The sequence below is a fragment of the Ailuropoda melanoleuca genome, chromosome 9 (assembly GCF_002007445.2).
Source record: "Ailuropoda melanoleuca isolate Jingjing chromosome 9, ASM200744v2, whole genome shotgun sequence".
In the NCBI taxonomy this organism is placed as follows: domain Eukaryota; kingdom Metazoa; phylum Chordata; class Mammalia; order Carnivora; family Ursidae; genus Ailuropoda; species Ailuropoda melanoleuca.
The window spans coordinates 39,509,051-39,526,441 of NC_048226.1; the positions used below are offsets into that span (position 1 = coordinate 39,509,051).

Sequence of the window (17,391 nt, forward strand, 5' to 3'; positions counted from 1 at the left end):
CACACTGACCAGAACCACCATGAACTTTTCCTAAAGAGTGTCCCTGCTTTGACCTTTGTCCTCTCCAAGAGTTAGTAATCCTTTTAAAACTAAAGTCAGATCATACCACTCTTTTTCTCAAAACACCCTAATGGTTTCCCACATCACATAACCAAAAGCCAAAGTCCTTACACAAGCCTACTGACATTCTGTGTGCCTTACTTTTTTAATTTAAAAATTAGAAAAAGGCAGCATAGTGGTGATTAAGAGCATGTGCTCAGGGTCAGATTGACCATATTCAAAGCCTGGCTCTAATTATTAGCTGTATGATATTGGGCAAGTTACTTAGCTTTCTGGTGGCTAAATTTCCTCACCTGTAAAATGGGATCATTATAATACCAATTTCATACAGTTGTAGTGAATATTAATGAATTAATAGTCATAACATGCTTATAATAGTGCTGGCATATAGTAAACATTATAAAAGAGTTTTAAATGACAAATAGGCATTTTGTGCTATTAACATGATTTCACCATGAATTCTGCACATAACAAACATCTTCAATGGTCCCATTTATAAGAATTTATAGATAACTCAAATGTCTCTCAAAAAGCATGAAATGTTTTGGTTAAACAAATTTAAAATGGACTATCATTGCTTAATTCTTTTTGTTTATTCTGCGTTCAGAGTTGAAATGGATTTTACACCATGATTTATACTTTTAAGTATTTTGGTACTTTTGAAGCATGCTGATGCTGAGCTGCTTAATCACCTACTTCCTAACCAGCAATACTTTAATGCCTTAAGGAGGCGTGATTTTTTTTCCTCTTTATTGTGTAGATTGACTTATAATGTATACTTTACTTTTCTGCTCTATTTATGGCCTTTTTATTATTGCATTAAAATGAAACAGTTTAATCCAAACCAAAACAAAAGCTTAAGGTTTATTCCTACATATAGCTATGTTAGGCACAGTAGAGAGAACAGGTCATATAAAATTTCCAGTACAAAGTCATAAAATTCATTGACTTTGTAGTGGAAAAATTACTATAGGCTCAATTTTTGAACATGGCTTTAATCATTATTTAAATCTGTCTGTAGAGGGAAGTGAAGGAAATGGCCACCAGCCAGACCCTGACTATCATTCTTACATTCATTTCACAGGTTTTTTTTTTATACTTGAGTATAACTGAAGAAAAAATAACCCCCAAATATCTCCCCCCCCACACACACACACACACTACAACATAACACATACACATACCCTTCAGGAACTGATTTATGATCCACAGAGAAGAGAGGACATTTTACTCACAAGTAAACTTCTACAGAGTACTTGAAGTGGAAAGACCTATTTGAAAAGAAGTCAAATATACATTTGGAAACAAGGAAAGTCATGGTAGCTGCTCATAAAAACAAAAGGGAGTAAGGATTTGTGGAAGATTCGCGAAAAAGGTCATACTATTTTTTCAAGGGAATATGAACCAGATTTTTTGTGTGTGACAGTTGAGTTTAACTTTTTGAATATGTGGTGTGAATTTTGTTAATTCTAGAAACTTGTTCCAGTTCTAAATAGAATTTTGGTATAAACTGACCCTACTGCACAAACTCTTGAAGGCCTCTGCGTATTGAGGTGTGCCACTGACCAGCTCCCAGGTAAAAATAAACTTCACATATTTGCCAGCAGCAAAAACCGACTCCTCCACTAGGCAGCAGTTGAGAATTCCTCTGAAGACATGAGGAGAGAAACCATACTGTTACTACTGGGCCTGCACATTAGAAACAAGAGACAACATCTGATGAGAACTTGCTTAGTTACGCCAACATTTTTGTGAAACTTATCACTTCATAGTAATTGCATGTAAAAACGATGTATAAATAGTGCCCCTCCTAAAATGTCACTGCAATTCTTTCCAGATGACACTTTTCCTCACTTTTTTTTTTTAAAGAAAATTGGCCCTGAAACACCATCCAGACAAGAATCCAGATGATCCAGCTGCTGCTGACAAGTTTAAAGAAATCAACAACGCCCACACAATACTTACCGACATGTCAAAGAGAAACATATATGACAAGTATGGATCGCTGGGACTCTATGTGGCGGAGCAATTTGGAGATGAAAATGTTAATACCTACTTCATGCTGTCAAGCTGGTGGGCAAAGGTAAATCAATTTTTTCTTTAAAAACAATCTCCTAGAAAAATCATGGTATTATTCACTCTTCTTGACTCCATCTCAGAGAAACCTAACCTTACCATATTATTAAACTCTTGTAAGTAAAAGGAGATATCACTTCGACTGAAAGCTGTTATTTCAGGATCTTTTTTTTTTTTTTTTTGCTTTAGCTCATCAAATAATTATAAAATACAGCATGACTTAAAATACCTCTAGACATTAATTATAATTGAATTTGAGGCTTCAGGTTAATTCTGACTGCCCTCCCTTTCTCCCCATAATGACTAATTAAGAACTGACTCATTGCTCAAAAACAAAAATAATTTATTAGTGTGACAAGTGCTTAGTAAATTATTATAGGACAAATTTAGTCATGTACTTTACTATCTATAGCATCAGCTACCTGAGCAGACATAGTACTTGGGAGAATGCGTGGTAGTTATGTCATAGGCTCACATGGGGCCTGACTTCAAGTAGTGGATAAGGAAATGAGGGGGAAAAAGTGAGAATTAAGTAGTTCTGGACAGGGTGTTGAAGAGACACAGAGGGAGAAATAAAAAAAAAAAAAGGATATCTGGTCAAGAAGAAGGCAAAGTTTTTAAGGACTGAGTGCAATCAATTGACTTTTGACAGAAAATTTTGTGTGGTTTCCTAGGAATACCTAGCATATGAGTGTTTGATGATGGTTATATATTTATGAGTTTTAATATCTTAACTTCTGATAAAAGCATATTTACATGTGAACCATACATACGGTCCATCAGCATATTTTTTGGACAATTCATACATTTTGTGAAATCATATGAACTCACATTCATATAGGTGGTAATTAATAATTTAAAATACTGGGGCACCTGGGTGGCGCAGTCATTAAGCGTCTGCCTTCGGCTCAGGGCGTGATCCCAGCGTTCTGGGATCGAGCCCCATGTCGGGCTCCTCAGCTGGGAGCCTGCTTCTTCCTCTCCCACTCCCCCTGCTTGTGTTCCCTCTCTTGCTGGCTGTCTCTGTCAAATAAATAAATAAAATTTAAAAAAAAATTTTAAATACTACAGATCTCCAAAAAGAGGGGTTGTTATTTTCTTCCACTAAAATAAATCTTGTTAAATTTAAGAGTTTTATATATGCAAGAGGAGAGAGAATATATTTTTATACATAAGCATGGAGAGTCTGCAACCTGAAGTCTCACTTGTTTTCTGCAGTCTCCAAAATTTCTCTTCCTAGAGATAACTGGGATTCCCACTGAAACCTCCTTTCTCTATTGTTGAAGATCTGGGAGGCAGACAAGTTCCCACTGAGTGGATTAGGACCTTGGAATGAGAGTGTACATAATGACAATGTCATTTATAATAGATTGAGTGTTCATATAACAATGTGGGCTTGCCTGTGAATCTAACCTCCAGATATGACATTCTCTCCATGGGGAGGTATATCTAGCATTTTAGATAATTTACACACTAGCACCTGGTTGCATATTGGGGCTGGCCTGCATAAAAACGAGAATAGGCCTCTTTGCTGAGGAAGTTGATAAAACTGTTCAAAATTCATATAGAAAAGCAGAAGCTTTCCAGCAGTATAAGAGATATGTAAAATAATTCCTATACGGCTCTTTAAAAATAAGGTTACAACAAATCTACCGTCTTCTGCTTCTGTCAAAAACCTAATTGCGCAGTGCCCATGAGAGTGGGCTGGCACCTAGTGATCACATATTAAGTATGCGCTGCAAGAATGACTTATTGCACCACTGAAAATATGTATTTCAAAATATTGGACTCCTACTTATGCTTAGTAGTGTGCTAAGCACTGTTAAGTATATAAGGCAAGGTTATTTTGCAACAGGCAAACAATCTAGTTGGAATATTTAGAGAACAAAACAGTATATGAATTAAAGGAAATTTCTGGAGAAGAGAAAAATATGGGAATTGCATGGTAAGGACAAAAAAGGACAAAGGCAGATAAAGGAGAAGCTGGTTGGGGCGGTAGCTAAGGAATACTGCACAGGAGGATTTTGGAGGCAGTTGGTGAGGAGAAGGGCGTTGTGGTTTTGTTTTCGGAGTAATTTACTTAAGTCTGTGAAAATGTAGAGTATACATGGCAAAAAGATTATCAGCATGAGAGTGTGACTAAAGCTACCTCACTCCAAGCCACTGTAGGCTCCACCCCATAATGGGGGCCAGAGTCAGAGATGGGGTGCTAGGCTAGGAAGCAGGTGAGGTTCATCGACGTTAAAGATTTCTGTCTTAAGTTACTGAAGAGCTACATACACACAAGGTGATCTTTATCCTCTTTCTCTTTTTAGATAAAATCTGCATTCTGATTCAAAGATGTATAAAACACTTCCTATATCAAATAACATATTTTTTTAAATCAAATTTATTTTGCTCTATTAACAAAAGTTGGCATATTTTAACTTAAGTTGGAGGTTGGGAAAGTTCCTTTTCATTTTTAGTTATGGCAGACTTAGTAAGCAAACCTTTTATCTTTTCCCTTTTTAAAAGTATTTTTATTTATTTATTTTTGAGAGACAGAGAGAAAACAAGCAGGGGGGTGGGGTAAAGAGAAAAGCAGGCTCCCTGATGAGCAGGAAGCCCAATTCGGGACTTGATCTCAGGACCCTGGGATCATGATCTGAGCTGCAGGTAGACGCTTAACCAACTGAGCCACCCAGGTGCCCCTAAGCAAACCTTTTATATGCTTGTGGGGAAACCCTGGTGCTGGCTGTTCACTAGGAGGAACAAATAATTTGTTCATCTATTAATTACTTCATAATTCATTAATTCAATACGTATTTATTGTCTTCCGCATGCCAGGTACTAAATCCTTAGGTTGGGAGGGACTGAACATACAGTTCCAGCCTTCAAGAAGCTCAGTCTAATGTGAGACAGACGTATAAACTGATCAATGTCTTAGTGTCAACAACAACAAAAAAACCATGGTAGAAATTTATATGGAGTACAGCTAGGGCACAAAGGAGGGAGAAACTGTTTTGGGGGGAGGATCAGGAAAGATGTCAGACAGAGGATCTTTGAGATGTATCTTAAACACAGAGTGGGCATTTTTCAGATGGCTGGGGAATGGGACGGGGCCCCCTGGGCAGATGAATCCACTGGGAGAGCAAAGCTATGGCAGGTATGGCAGGAACAGGGCTGTGCTAATTCACAGGTTTGAAGCCAGATGACTATTAATAAGGAGCTCGAGCCTTTCCTGAGAGGCAGGATAGTTGCTATATAAGTTCCAGAGAACAAGTATTTCAGAAAGCTCCAATAATGTGCAGACTAGGAGGCAAGAGTAGAGGCAGGGAGGCTAGTTAGGAAGCTACTGAAGTGTTAAAGGCAGAGATAATGAGATAAAATCCTACTGGTCAGGATAGAGACAAGGAGGAGGGTGTAAGAGATCTTGAAGAGAGCAGGACTTGGTGACTAAGAGAAATGCAGAGGTGGGAAGGAGAGCTATCAAAAGCTCTTCTTGGGTGAGAACGATTCAATCCCCTTGGTTAGCTCATTTGGTCTGTAGAAGTGTTTGTTGTTTTGTTTGCTCTGCTCTTAATAATGACCACCATGGCTTATGAATAAAGAAGAAAACATCACACTTCATTACTTAGGCTACAAGTCACTTCCTGTGAACTTGTTAGGCAAAACTTTATAAGGAATTTGTTTCCAAGGAAACTAAAAAGCTAGTTCTTGTACGGATTAGTCCATCATCTTGTACAGATGAGGGCAAATGTATGGTCTGCAGGGTGAACTGCATTATCTTCAGGTCTCTGAAGATACATGGATGCACACTTCATTTCTGGGGTTCTCCCACACCCCACCACCCCTCACCCCTATTTTGCTTTGCCTCTGTTTCCCCTAGACCCTGTTTGTCATCATTGGCCTCTTGACTGGCTGTTATTTTTGCTGCTGCCTATGTTGCTGTTGCAACTGCTGCTGTGGACGCTGCCGGCCCAAATCATCGGCGCCAGAAGAGGACTTTTATGTGTCCCCAGAAGATCTTGAGGAGCAGATCAAGACCGACATGGAAAAAGGTGGAGTAAGATGAGAGCAGAGCTAGTGCGTGTCCCTTCACAGGTCTCACCAAGCACGCGGTCCCTATGATGGTTATCACTAAAGAACCTGACGTCATTAAAAAGAAATCATGAAATATGCTGATCACAAAGCAAAGCTAGTATAACTCATCATCTTGTTATAAGAGCATGAGTTCTAGGTTCAGGGAGGTTTGGGTGGGAATGCTCAGACATACAAGAACCAAGCCTGTTTACCTTAGGATCTCTATTTATATAGAAGGGAGTAGACATCACAAAAAGTCAACAACCCTTGACTTTTCTTCTTTCTAATTACCTGATAATGAGTTTTGGGTAGAACTGGGGAAGGGTGATCTTTCTCCCCTGAAAATGTAGCTTCCTTTCAAATCCACATATTCAGAGCTAGCCTCAACCAACATCAAGAATGTTGTCCTATGTAAATGGGACTATTTGCTTTGCTAAATCACCTCCACATGTTTGTCTATGCATATACACGACCATGAAATATCACTTGATTCTTCAAGCTCATTCCACCCAGAAACAATAAAAAAAAAAGGGATACAAAGAACGATAAAACTTCACAGAATTCACAACACCAGGAATACTTCATATGCTCTGGGAAATGCCTTTGTGTAAACAAGCTGGAGTCAAACCTGCCATTCTCCTCTTTGTCTTGCAGCCACAATCCTACTATCATTTTCTCCTATAGAATGCATCATTATCCTGCATTACAGACTTCATCACTACATCACAAAGAACCCTGGACAGCCAAATAAAAGAATTACTTGATAATTCAGACAGTGGCCCATTGTTGTCAGAATTGCTAAAATTAGGAATGGTACACTTCTCTGGACTTGACTGGTCTCTGATTCTTTTTATCACAATGAAATAGAATTTCTATGACATCAAGCAGCAGAGACTATTTAAAGGCTTCCATATACCTTTTATTCCCTATCAACCGTGATGCTAAGTAATAGTGTTATTACCCACCCTGACTCCAGCTCGAAGGAAGAAATCTTCAGTTATGTGAATCGTACTTAGTCCAGACCATTTTAGGATTGGGAGTCAGAAAAGACAGAGGGATTTTCCTGCAACCTGTGACCCCTTTCTATGGGGACCACTGGTGGTCATTCTGGCAAACAGGGGGGTTATGCTAACAATTTTTTATTACTGCCCCCGGAGAAAAATTGTGGGCCCATGGTGAAATACAATTACAATTGCCTTTTGCCTTATTTGAGATATAAAAGGACAATTAATCTTTTAATGAGGACATACATACCAAAAAGAGCAAGAAGCAGTACTACTTAAAAATGGGTTAAAAAGAAATATATATATATAAATATATATATATATACTCCTCTCCATGGAAGGGCCAGTGACCTTGCATAACTTAAGAATGGTGATCCCAGTACATTAATCCCATCTGCCTTTGCAAGGGAGGTAAATTGTTATAAGATCATATTAGCTGGCTCTGTTGTCTACAGGATCTCCCATAACATCCATCAATCCAGTACAGTATTCAATTACTAACAGAGGATAGGGAGGGACAGTGGGATAGGAAAGTATTGTCATCATCATCCACTGTGTCAACCTTATCTTAATTTTCCTGTATGGTGCAGAAACCACAACTAGGTGAATTGAACCTAGATATCCCAAATCCATTGTTTCACACTTCTCTGAAAAACCTCAAAGTTTTTCCTCTTTTAAATTAGATAAAAGCTCTACCAGGTCATTTCAGCAGACCTCCTTTGCAGTTTTTTTCTGGAACAGAAATTTATACTCGGTGCCAAATTCCACCCAGGTTTCCTTCCCGCAGGATGACTGGTGATAAATCTGTGTGCCTCTCACTGTTCTCAGTTCTGACACCCCAGAGTTACCAATTCCGTTGCAGAGGTCGTATTCTAGACTAAGTAGAGCATGATTTCACTTGAGTGTATTACTAAGAATCCTTAAGCAAAAGGAAAAGCTTTATTCTATGCCCAAATACTTAAAAGCTCTATGCAGAGTTGATCCAAGTTTTATAGGGCCTGACACTTAAAACAACTTGGGCAGTGCTTTTTAAGAAAAAAAAAGCACAAAGTTACAAATACAAAATTAGGTCTGAAAGCAAATATTTATTTGTAATGAGAAAAGAAATCACAACAAATTGTAGAGCTTAAAAACTGAAATTACCATAAATATCCAAAAGTCTAGAAAAATAGCACTAGTTTAATTAACTGCCTGGCACACCTCTGTAATACTTTCCCCCTGTGTTTTCTGGATGCACTATTCTTTGACTGCCTCTTCACTTAACAATAATTCTGGAATACCATTTTCTAGCCCGGTGATGGGTATTAAGGAGAGCACGTATTGAAATGAGCACTGTTACATGCCAATAATGAATCATGGAACACTACAACAAAAACTAATGAAATACTACTGTATGGTGACTAACATAACAAAATAATAATAAAAAAAGGAAGAACAGAAAAATAATCCTGTTTTTCCCTTAGTGGGTTGGATCAAAATTTGTTTTCTCTCATGGTTTTATAACTCATTATTGATAATGTCTAAATTTTTAGTGATAGCTGTTAAATTTGGAAGACTAGTCTATTTCATGTATAAGTTGTAAGATTTAAAGAATTTTTCATACACCACTTTTTAAGTCTGTACATTTCCAACTTTGTTGCCCCTACATCACCTAATGCTTCCAATATAGGAGCCCCCGGGCACATTCATATAGGGTGACATCACCTCTGATGTGGATCTTCCTATCTTCTCAGCAAGTGAACTGGCATAGGGAGCTATAGGAGTATTCCTCAAGCCATTCCTATGCCAGTATGGCTAGCCATAATTAATGCACAGATTCACTGCAAACCACAAAAACATATGCCACTGAACTCAAATGAAACTTATCCCCTAATTCTATTTCCCCTTAACTGAATCCCCAAAATATTTATAGCCTCTCTGTTGCCACTCATCAAGAAGACAAGAGTGATGGAGGGAAAACCAAAGTGGAAAGAGACACTGTTTTTGCTGATTATAATTAAAATATCTTACTTTTGCAAATCTACGAAAATATAAGCACATTGCTAGGGCCCTAAAAGGCCCTCAGAAAGATCTGCACAGATAGAGGTCCCTGAAGCTTAAATTTCATGAATCTTATAGTAAATTCACCACTGCTCTTCAGTCTAACATTTCATTATGAAAATTTAGGCCTTATTTGCAGTGAGGTGCACTGGTTTCAGATTTTTACTCCACCAATTCAGAGAATTAATGTAGTTTACAGATAAAATTAATAAGTTAGAGCTTATCAAGATGAAGAAGCAGATTCCATGTGAAGACTACGCTTTCTAGACTATGATCCAATAAATGAAATGTGGTCTCCTCTGTTCTACAAAAGAAGGGGACACACTTAAAGTTGTTTAAGAAAATACACTTGAGGAGTGCCTGGGTGGTACAGTTGGTTGAGCGTTTGACTCTTGGTTTCAGCTCAGGTCATGATCTCAGGGTCCTGAGACTGAGCCCCAAGTTGGGGCTCGGTGGGGAATCTGCTTGATATTCTCTCCCTCTGCCCCTCCCCCTGCTCATGCATGCTCTCTAAAATAAATTTTAAGAAAACAGAAAATATACTTGAAAAGGGCTACTAATCATTCAGATATCAAGCTACTCACGACAAATGATAAGCAGCATACATCAAGATTTGAGTCATTAGAAGGCACTGGTGAGCCCCAGGGCTTTAAGATTTTTTTTCAATGATTCTGAAATTAAATAAAATATGCCAAAACTTTTTCTCACTTAGGGAGTTTTTAATTATCTTACATTGAATCTAATCATAAAATCCTAGGATTTTAAAGTTGAAAGAAATCTGAGTAGTCAACCCTCACCTCCCCACAACTTTTCTAGCAGATTGCTGCCTAACCTCATTTGAAAGCTGCCAATGGTGGGGAGGGTTGGGACCTTGTATGAAAGTAAGAGATATTCATAAAAATTCAACAACTACAGAAGGATACAGAGTATAAAGCAAGACTAAACCAACCTCCTGGTACCAGCTCCCCAAGGATAACAACACTTTTAAAAATCTTTGTGTAAATATTTATGGGGTTTTGTTTTACAAAACCGTTACCATATCTACATATATATTTTTGCTGCTTCTTTGCAAAGCAAAAATTTTTATGTAAAAGATGTCAATTTTTTTTTTAAGATTTTATTTATTTATTTGACAGAGATAGAGACAGCCAGCAAGAGAGGGAACACAAGCAGGGGGAGTGGGAGAGGACGAAGCAGGCTCCTAGCAGAGAAGCCTGATATGGGGCTCGATCCCATAATGCGGGGATCACGCCCCGAGCCAAAGGCAGACGCTTAACGACTGAGCCACCCAGGCACAAATCCTATTTTAAGCTTGACACTCACTGGTAAGGAATAGAACAAAATGCCTCTAAAGTGTAATGCCCTGCTTTTAGGGAAGACTGAAGCTGAGATGATAAGGTGTGGTGGGGAGAAGTAGGTGGAGCAAGGATTTTATATTAATTATCAATCTAAATGCTATGCTACAGATTATACTGTGCTTGGAGACCTGGCCAGTATATAAAGATTATAACCAAAAACTTATTTTTCATATGTGAGTATTAATTTCCAAAAAAGTATGGTTAGCATTTCTTATATTATTCTGAATATAATTTCCAGAAATGCCAAGATAAAAAGTACAATACAATTAATATGAGATTATCCTCTCTCCAGAATAAAAGTTACAGCTGCATAATACTTTTTGCCTCTTTATGCCTAACTAGACTAACAAAGAAGAAGAAAGAACAGGAGTTAACCAGAGGAATATGTTTCTGATTTGAATTCACTGACTAAACACCTCAAACTCTGCTTTTAAGGACACATTATAGAACATCATACATATCTCTTAATTTATGAAAATCCAAATTTAAAATATCAAACTCTTTTTTTAACCGACTTATTTTAAAAAGCATTAGAAATGTTTTTCACCTACCTTGAGATATTTAATAATTCTAATTTTATATCGAAAGTCTATAATTTTTCTTGAATTTTTTAAAATTAAGTGCATATTTCAAACATGCCTATTCCTCAACATTGGCCAAAGCCTAAGATATCTTTTGGTGCTGTAAAATAGTACGAGTTTCTGTTTGAGAATAGTGGTATAGGGTAGGATTTGGTAGTAGAAAGGAAAGATTGGCTTTCAACTATGTTAAAGGGTATAATCCAGCTTCTACCCTTACAAAATAAAGGGGAAAGTTCAGTGGAATCTTCAATATTCGCTGGAAATTATAGAACTTATAAATGGATATCCATCTCTTTCCCAAAATAAAGATTTACTCCCAGTGGGATCCTAGTAACACAGGGAAATGCTATTATTCTTATGAATCGATCAGGATCAAGTAGAAGAAAGAAAGTATCTAGGGGGAGACCTTCACCCCCTTTTTTTATCTCAGAAAATTTGAAACTTGAAAGGTAAAGGTAATGGACACCAGGTGATTTCCCTTCCTTTCAGCTGTTCACAAATTAGAAGTTCCACTTTGTGAATTTTTGAGTGGTATATTTAACACAATCTCAATTAGACCCTATACTCCCTGTTTGCTGAAGACCACAATGAAATCAGAATACTACTAGCCAAGACAACTTTGCAGACCATCTTGAGGTACTGTTTCCTAGGACTTTGTATCTACGTGTGTGTGTGTGTGTGTGTGTGTGTGTGTGTGTGTGTGTGAGAGAGAGAGAGAGAGAGAGAGAGAGAGAGAGAGAGAGACAGCGAGAGACAGCGAGAGAGAGAAACAAGATACAGAAGCAAGAGCATAAATGAGAACTAGTTATCTCTAAATACCCTGGCAAAACAAACCAGGAATACAACAGCTAAATTCAGGGTCTGTTTGTTTGTTTCCATACTGTAGGCAACGGACTGAAAACTCCCAGTTAAATCCTAAAGATGTTTTGTGCAATCATGATTTCCCCATTTTTTTGGAAGGACAGGGAATAAGATATCTAAAGAGAAGAATTAATAGTGTTGACCTTGGATCCAAAAAATATGAAATTCAGTGATAGAAGAATCTATTGATTGCTTAACTCTTCTTGATACTCACCTGGATAAAACCCAAATAAATTCATAGCCACTGAGTTGAAGAGGCCATATGGCTTGTAATTAGACTCTTGCTCTCAGCCAAGATATTGAGACATTTATTACATTTGCTCTTTAGCATTCCTCACATGTTGCTGCCCAGGAAAAGGTCACAAGGAAGAGATTAAATTCACCTTCCCTCATTTCATCAACCCCCACTCAATCTCCTTCCTACCTCCTTCCCTCCAACCAAAACGAACCTATTTTTAAAATTAGTTCAAGGAAAAAAATTCTTGCAACTAATCCAAAGTCCTTTGCTTCTACTTTATGTGAATATATCAAGCAAGCATCACCAAGGCTCTGGGCCAGGGGATGGGGGCAAGTGAGTCTGCCCAGAATGCTACCATAAAAGCGGTTCAAAGTGGATCCAAGTTTTCCTCAATTTTTGCTACCAAGGTTCAGTGAGCAAATTTACTAGACAGGTTTATCAAGATAGTTTTTCCACAGCAAACATTGACTGAGCACTTAATGTTTGTTAGACACTGCAGTAGGAGCTAGAAAAAAAGAAATACATGGCTCCTGCTATCTTGGATTTTACAATCTAGCAGAGGACATGGGGAGACAAATGTCAAATAATGACACGAAGAGCTAGTTAATTTACAAATATAATAAGCACACCAAAGAAGAGGCACAGGGGCTGTGATAACAAACACGCAGGGGCCTGACTTCTGAGATAGTGTGACAAGGAACAGAAGCAAGAGCATAAATAGGAACCAGTTTCTCTGAACACCCTGGCAAAGCAAACCAAAGGATGCAGGTAAAGATAGCTTCCCTGAAGAAGTGACATTTAAAGCTGAAGACATAAAGAATGAGGAGTTAAGGGGTAGGAGATGATGCAGATGGAGAACTCTAAAAGGGATGAATCTTGATACCAGCAAAACGTTTGGCACAATATCTCCCTACAACGTACGGATAAGATGGAAAATGATGTTCTCCATGCCAGGCAAAGCGGTTACGGTCATATTGGGCTTTTCTACTGAATAGTTGTATCAAGGAATTGAATGAAGCAGAAATTGTGCAGAGATCATATTTGCAAATAACCTCAAATGGGGTATGTTCAGACAGGGGCTCATACCATCAAAGTGAAATATGATGGCGGAAAAGCAGCTGGAATCCTGGGCAGTTAGCTAAAAAAAAAAAAAAAAAAAAAAAAAAAAAAAAAAAAAAAAGAGGAGGAGCAGTAAGATTTAAGTAGATAAAGGGGGAAATGTGAAAAGGTACAATCCAGCTTATATAGCTATGTATATATTATATAGGTATAAGCCAGCTATAGCCCAGGAGGCTCTGAGAGAAAAGTACAAAAAAGTAGAGGAGAGGTGAAAATTTATTCAGCCATAAAAAGTAATGAAATACTGAACCATGCTACACTGTGGATGAACCCGGAAACATTATGCCGAATGAAAGAAGCCAGACACAAAAGAACAAATATTTCATGATACCACTTATACGAAATAACCAGAGCAGATAAATCCATTGAGGCAGAAAGTAGATTGATGGTTGCCAGGGTCTGGGGAAGGGAGGAACAGGGAGCGACTGCCTAATGGGTCTGCGTTTCCTTTGGGGGAAATGTTTTGAAATTAGATAAAAGTGGTGAATTATACTAAGTTGTTCACTTTAAAATGATTAATTTTGTGTGAATCTTACCTCAATTAAAAAATACGTACCATAGGGGAGAAGGGTAGACCAAGATCTAACTAGAGAAAGAAACTAAATACCCTTCCTTCAGAAAAGGAGAAGGTTTTTTGTTCTCCACAAATTCACCCATGGTAGAGAGTGGAGGATACCACAGGCCTAAGCAAGGCATCGAGTTCACAAAGTGAGGGGAGATAGGAAAGTTATCAGCCACTTATGCCAGCCAGCTACTTTGAGACCAGATACTGCTAGAGGCCACAACCAAGGGCTGTGGAGTCAGACAATTTCATTTATCCTCCAACTTGCTTTTTTCACTCAACATCATATTTCTGAGATCCATTCACATTGTGGCTGCTTTTCGTTCACTTTCACTTCTGTATAATGATCTTCTATGAGAACATACCATCGATTTATTTATCCGTCCTACTGCTAACAGATATTTGGGTAGTTTCCACTTTTTTGCTGTTACAAACAATACTGCTATGAATGTCCTTGTACATGTCTTCTGCTGCATGAGTGCTAGAAGCGAATACCTTAGTCAAAGTGTTTGTACAGGGGCACCTGGGTGGCTCAGTTGGTTAAGCGTCTGCCTTTAGCTCAGATCATGATCCCAGAGTCCTGGGGTCAAGGCCCATGTGGGGCCTCCCTCAGTGGGGAGTCTGTTTCTCCCTCTCTCTCTGCCTCTCCCTCTCCTCAAGCTCTCATTCTCTTAAATAAATAAAATCTTTTTTAAAAAAGCATTTGTACATCTATACCTTATTAGATGATGCCAAGTTGTTCTGCAAAATTGTTGCACTAACTTCCATTCCTACTAACCGTTAATAAGAGTTGCTCCTGTTCCTCCACATCCTTGCCAACACTTGACATCACCAAACTAATTGTGTGCCAAACCGGTGGGTGGGAAATGGTATACACTGTGGTCCTAATTTTTGTCTTCTTGATTACCAGTAAAGTTGAACATCTTTTCATATGCTTATTATTCATTTGAGTTTCACCTTCTATGAATTGCCTATTCAAATCTTTTGCAGGTTTTTAATTATATCACCTATCTTTTTCTGATTTTTTATATTCAAGTTTTAACTCTTCGTTGATTATTTTTTGTTTTTCTTTTTAAAAATTTATTTATTTATTTATTTGAGAGAGAGAGAGAGAGAGACAGCAAGAGAGGGAACACAACTAGGGGAAGTGGGAGAGGGAGAAGCAGACTTACTGTAGAGCAGGGAGCCAGATGTGGGGCTCCATCCCAGGACCCTGGGATCATGACTGGAGCCCAAGGCAGACGTCCAAAGTCTGAGCCACCCACGCACCCCTGATTGCGTGTGTGTGTTTTTTTTTTAATTTATTCTCCCAGTTTATGTCTTGGTGTTTTTCACTCTATGGTGTTTTTTGATACACCAAAGTTCTTAGTTTAACGTAATAAAATGTCAAACTTTGCCTTTATGTTCAGTGATTTTTGTGTTTCCCTATCCCAAGGGCTCTTCCATATGGTCCTCTCAAGGTTTATAGTTTTGCTTTTCACGTTTACATGTTTAATCATCTGGATTGATTTTTACATGTGGTATGATGTATGGTTCCAATTTCATTTCTTTTCCACATAGAAAGCCAATTGTCACAGCATAGTGATTTCTAGTCTTGGTTTTAGCATACCTTAAGATTCAATAGATGGATAGAGGAATTTCTGGGCTTTCTTTTCTGGCTCACTGCTGATTTTGTCTATCTGTATACAACACCAGGCCCACTTATAAAAATTCCTAGTACTGTTTAGGCAAGTCTTCCTGCCCTGTTTTCCAGGGCAGTCTTACATATCCTTGGACTTTTGCTTTTCCATATAAATTTTAGAATCAGCTTTGTCAAGTTTTTGAACAAAAGGTATTTAAATAAAACCTTTGAGATCTTGTTTAGAATTGCAGTGACTCTGTAGATCAATTACATAGTATTGACATTTTTAAAAATGTGTCTTCCATGATATATCTCTTCATTTATTTAGGTCTTCTTTACTGGCTTTTGCTAAAGATAGATCTTATATATCTTTGGGTACATTTATTCCTGAATACTTTATCCATTTTTATGCAGTTATAAATAAATAAGCTTTCTACTTGTTTTTCAGTATATAGAAATGTACTTTTTTTAAACATTGATTTTGAATTAAAGAAACTAGTTAAACTATTTCCAATTATTTATCTATAAACTCTTCAGGGTTTCTATATAACTTTCTATCATTTGTGAATAGTGATAGTTTTGATTCTTCCTTCCGATCCTTATGATTTTTTTTCTTCTTTCTTTTTTAAAGATCTTACTTATTTGTCAGAGAGAGAGTGCACGTGCCCAAGCAGGGGGGGAGCGCAGGCAGAGGGAGAAGGAGGCTCCCCACTGAGCAAAGAGCCCAATGTGGGACTTGATCCCAAGGTCCTGGGATCATGACCTGGGCTGAAGGCAGACACCTAACCAAGTGAGCCACCCAGGAGTCCCTTTCTTCTTTCTTGCCTTTCTGTGCTTGCTGAGACTACCCGTAAAATGTTGAAGAGAAGATGCTTTCAAACTTGCATCCTGATTATGAGGCTTGCTGTAGGTTTTTGATCGGGTTAAGAAAATAGTCTTCTATTCCTTTTTTGTTAGAACTTTATCATGAGTGTGAAATTTTATCAAATATTTTTTCTTCACCAATTGAGATGGTCATGATTTTTCTCCCTTAACCTGTTAATATGAAGAATTATATAAATTGTTTTCCCAATATTAAAACAATCTTGTATTCTTGAGATATACCCAATGTAGTCATAATGTATTAACTATTTTATTTTTTGATGAAATGTGTTTGCTGATATTTTTGTTTTAGATGTTTGTATTTATGTTAATGATTGAGACTGGTCTATAATTTTCCTTTCTCAAATTTTCCTTACAGGGTTCTATACCAAGATTACGCCTCATGAACTAAATCAGAAACTATTCCTGCTTTTTAAACTTTTCTCAAAGAGTTTGTGTATTATTGGATTTATTTCTTTCTACAGGATTTTGTAGGACTTTCTGGGCTAATGTGTGATTGTACAAATTTTAAATTACTGATTCAATGTAGTTAATGTTCATAGGCCATTTAGATTCGCTATTAAAAAATTAGTTCTTCAAAATTCCCTCTTATTACCTTTCATGCATCTATAGGATTTGCATTACTGTCCATTTTTCATTCTTTATATTGGTTATTTCTGCTTCTTTTTTTTAGCAATTCTATCAGATATTTGAAATTTTAATTGGTCTTCTCAAATAAATAACTTTTAGGTTTGTTTCTCCTGTATATTTGTTTCTTTTTAATTTTTATTCTTTATTATTTCTCTTAATTTATTGTTAATTTTCTAACTTAATTTTTATACTTTCTAATTTTCAATGCTTCTTTTATGATATTAAGCATTTAAGGCTATAAATTTTCCTGTAAGTACCATTTTAGTGTCACACACGTTTTTATATTGTTCTTATGAT

General features: G+C 37.3%; 1 protein-coding gene across 1 annotated transcript in view; it reads left to right on the forward strand.

Annotated features, from left to right (window-relative positions):
* The window catches only part of DNAJC5B (DnaJ heat shock protein family (Hsp40) member C5 beta), a 78,064-nt gene that overhangs the window by 56,230 nt on the left and 4,443 nt on the right, over nucleotides 1-17,391 (forward strand). The window contains exons 4-5 of the mRNA XM_011221201.3: nucleotides 1,930-2,143; nucleotides 6,005-6,176. Of these exons, the coding sequence (XP_011219503.1) occupies nucleotides 1,930-2,143; nucleotides 6,005-6,176 (386 nt within the window). The remainder of the gene's footprint in view (nucleotides 1-1,929; nucleotides 2,144-6,004; nucleotides 6,177-17,391) is intronic.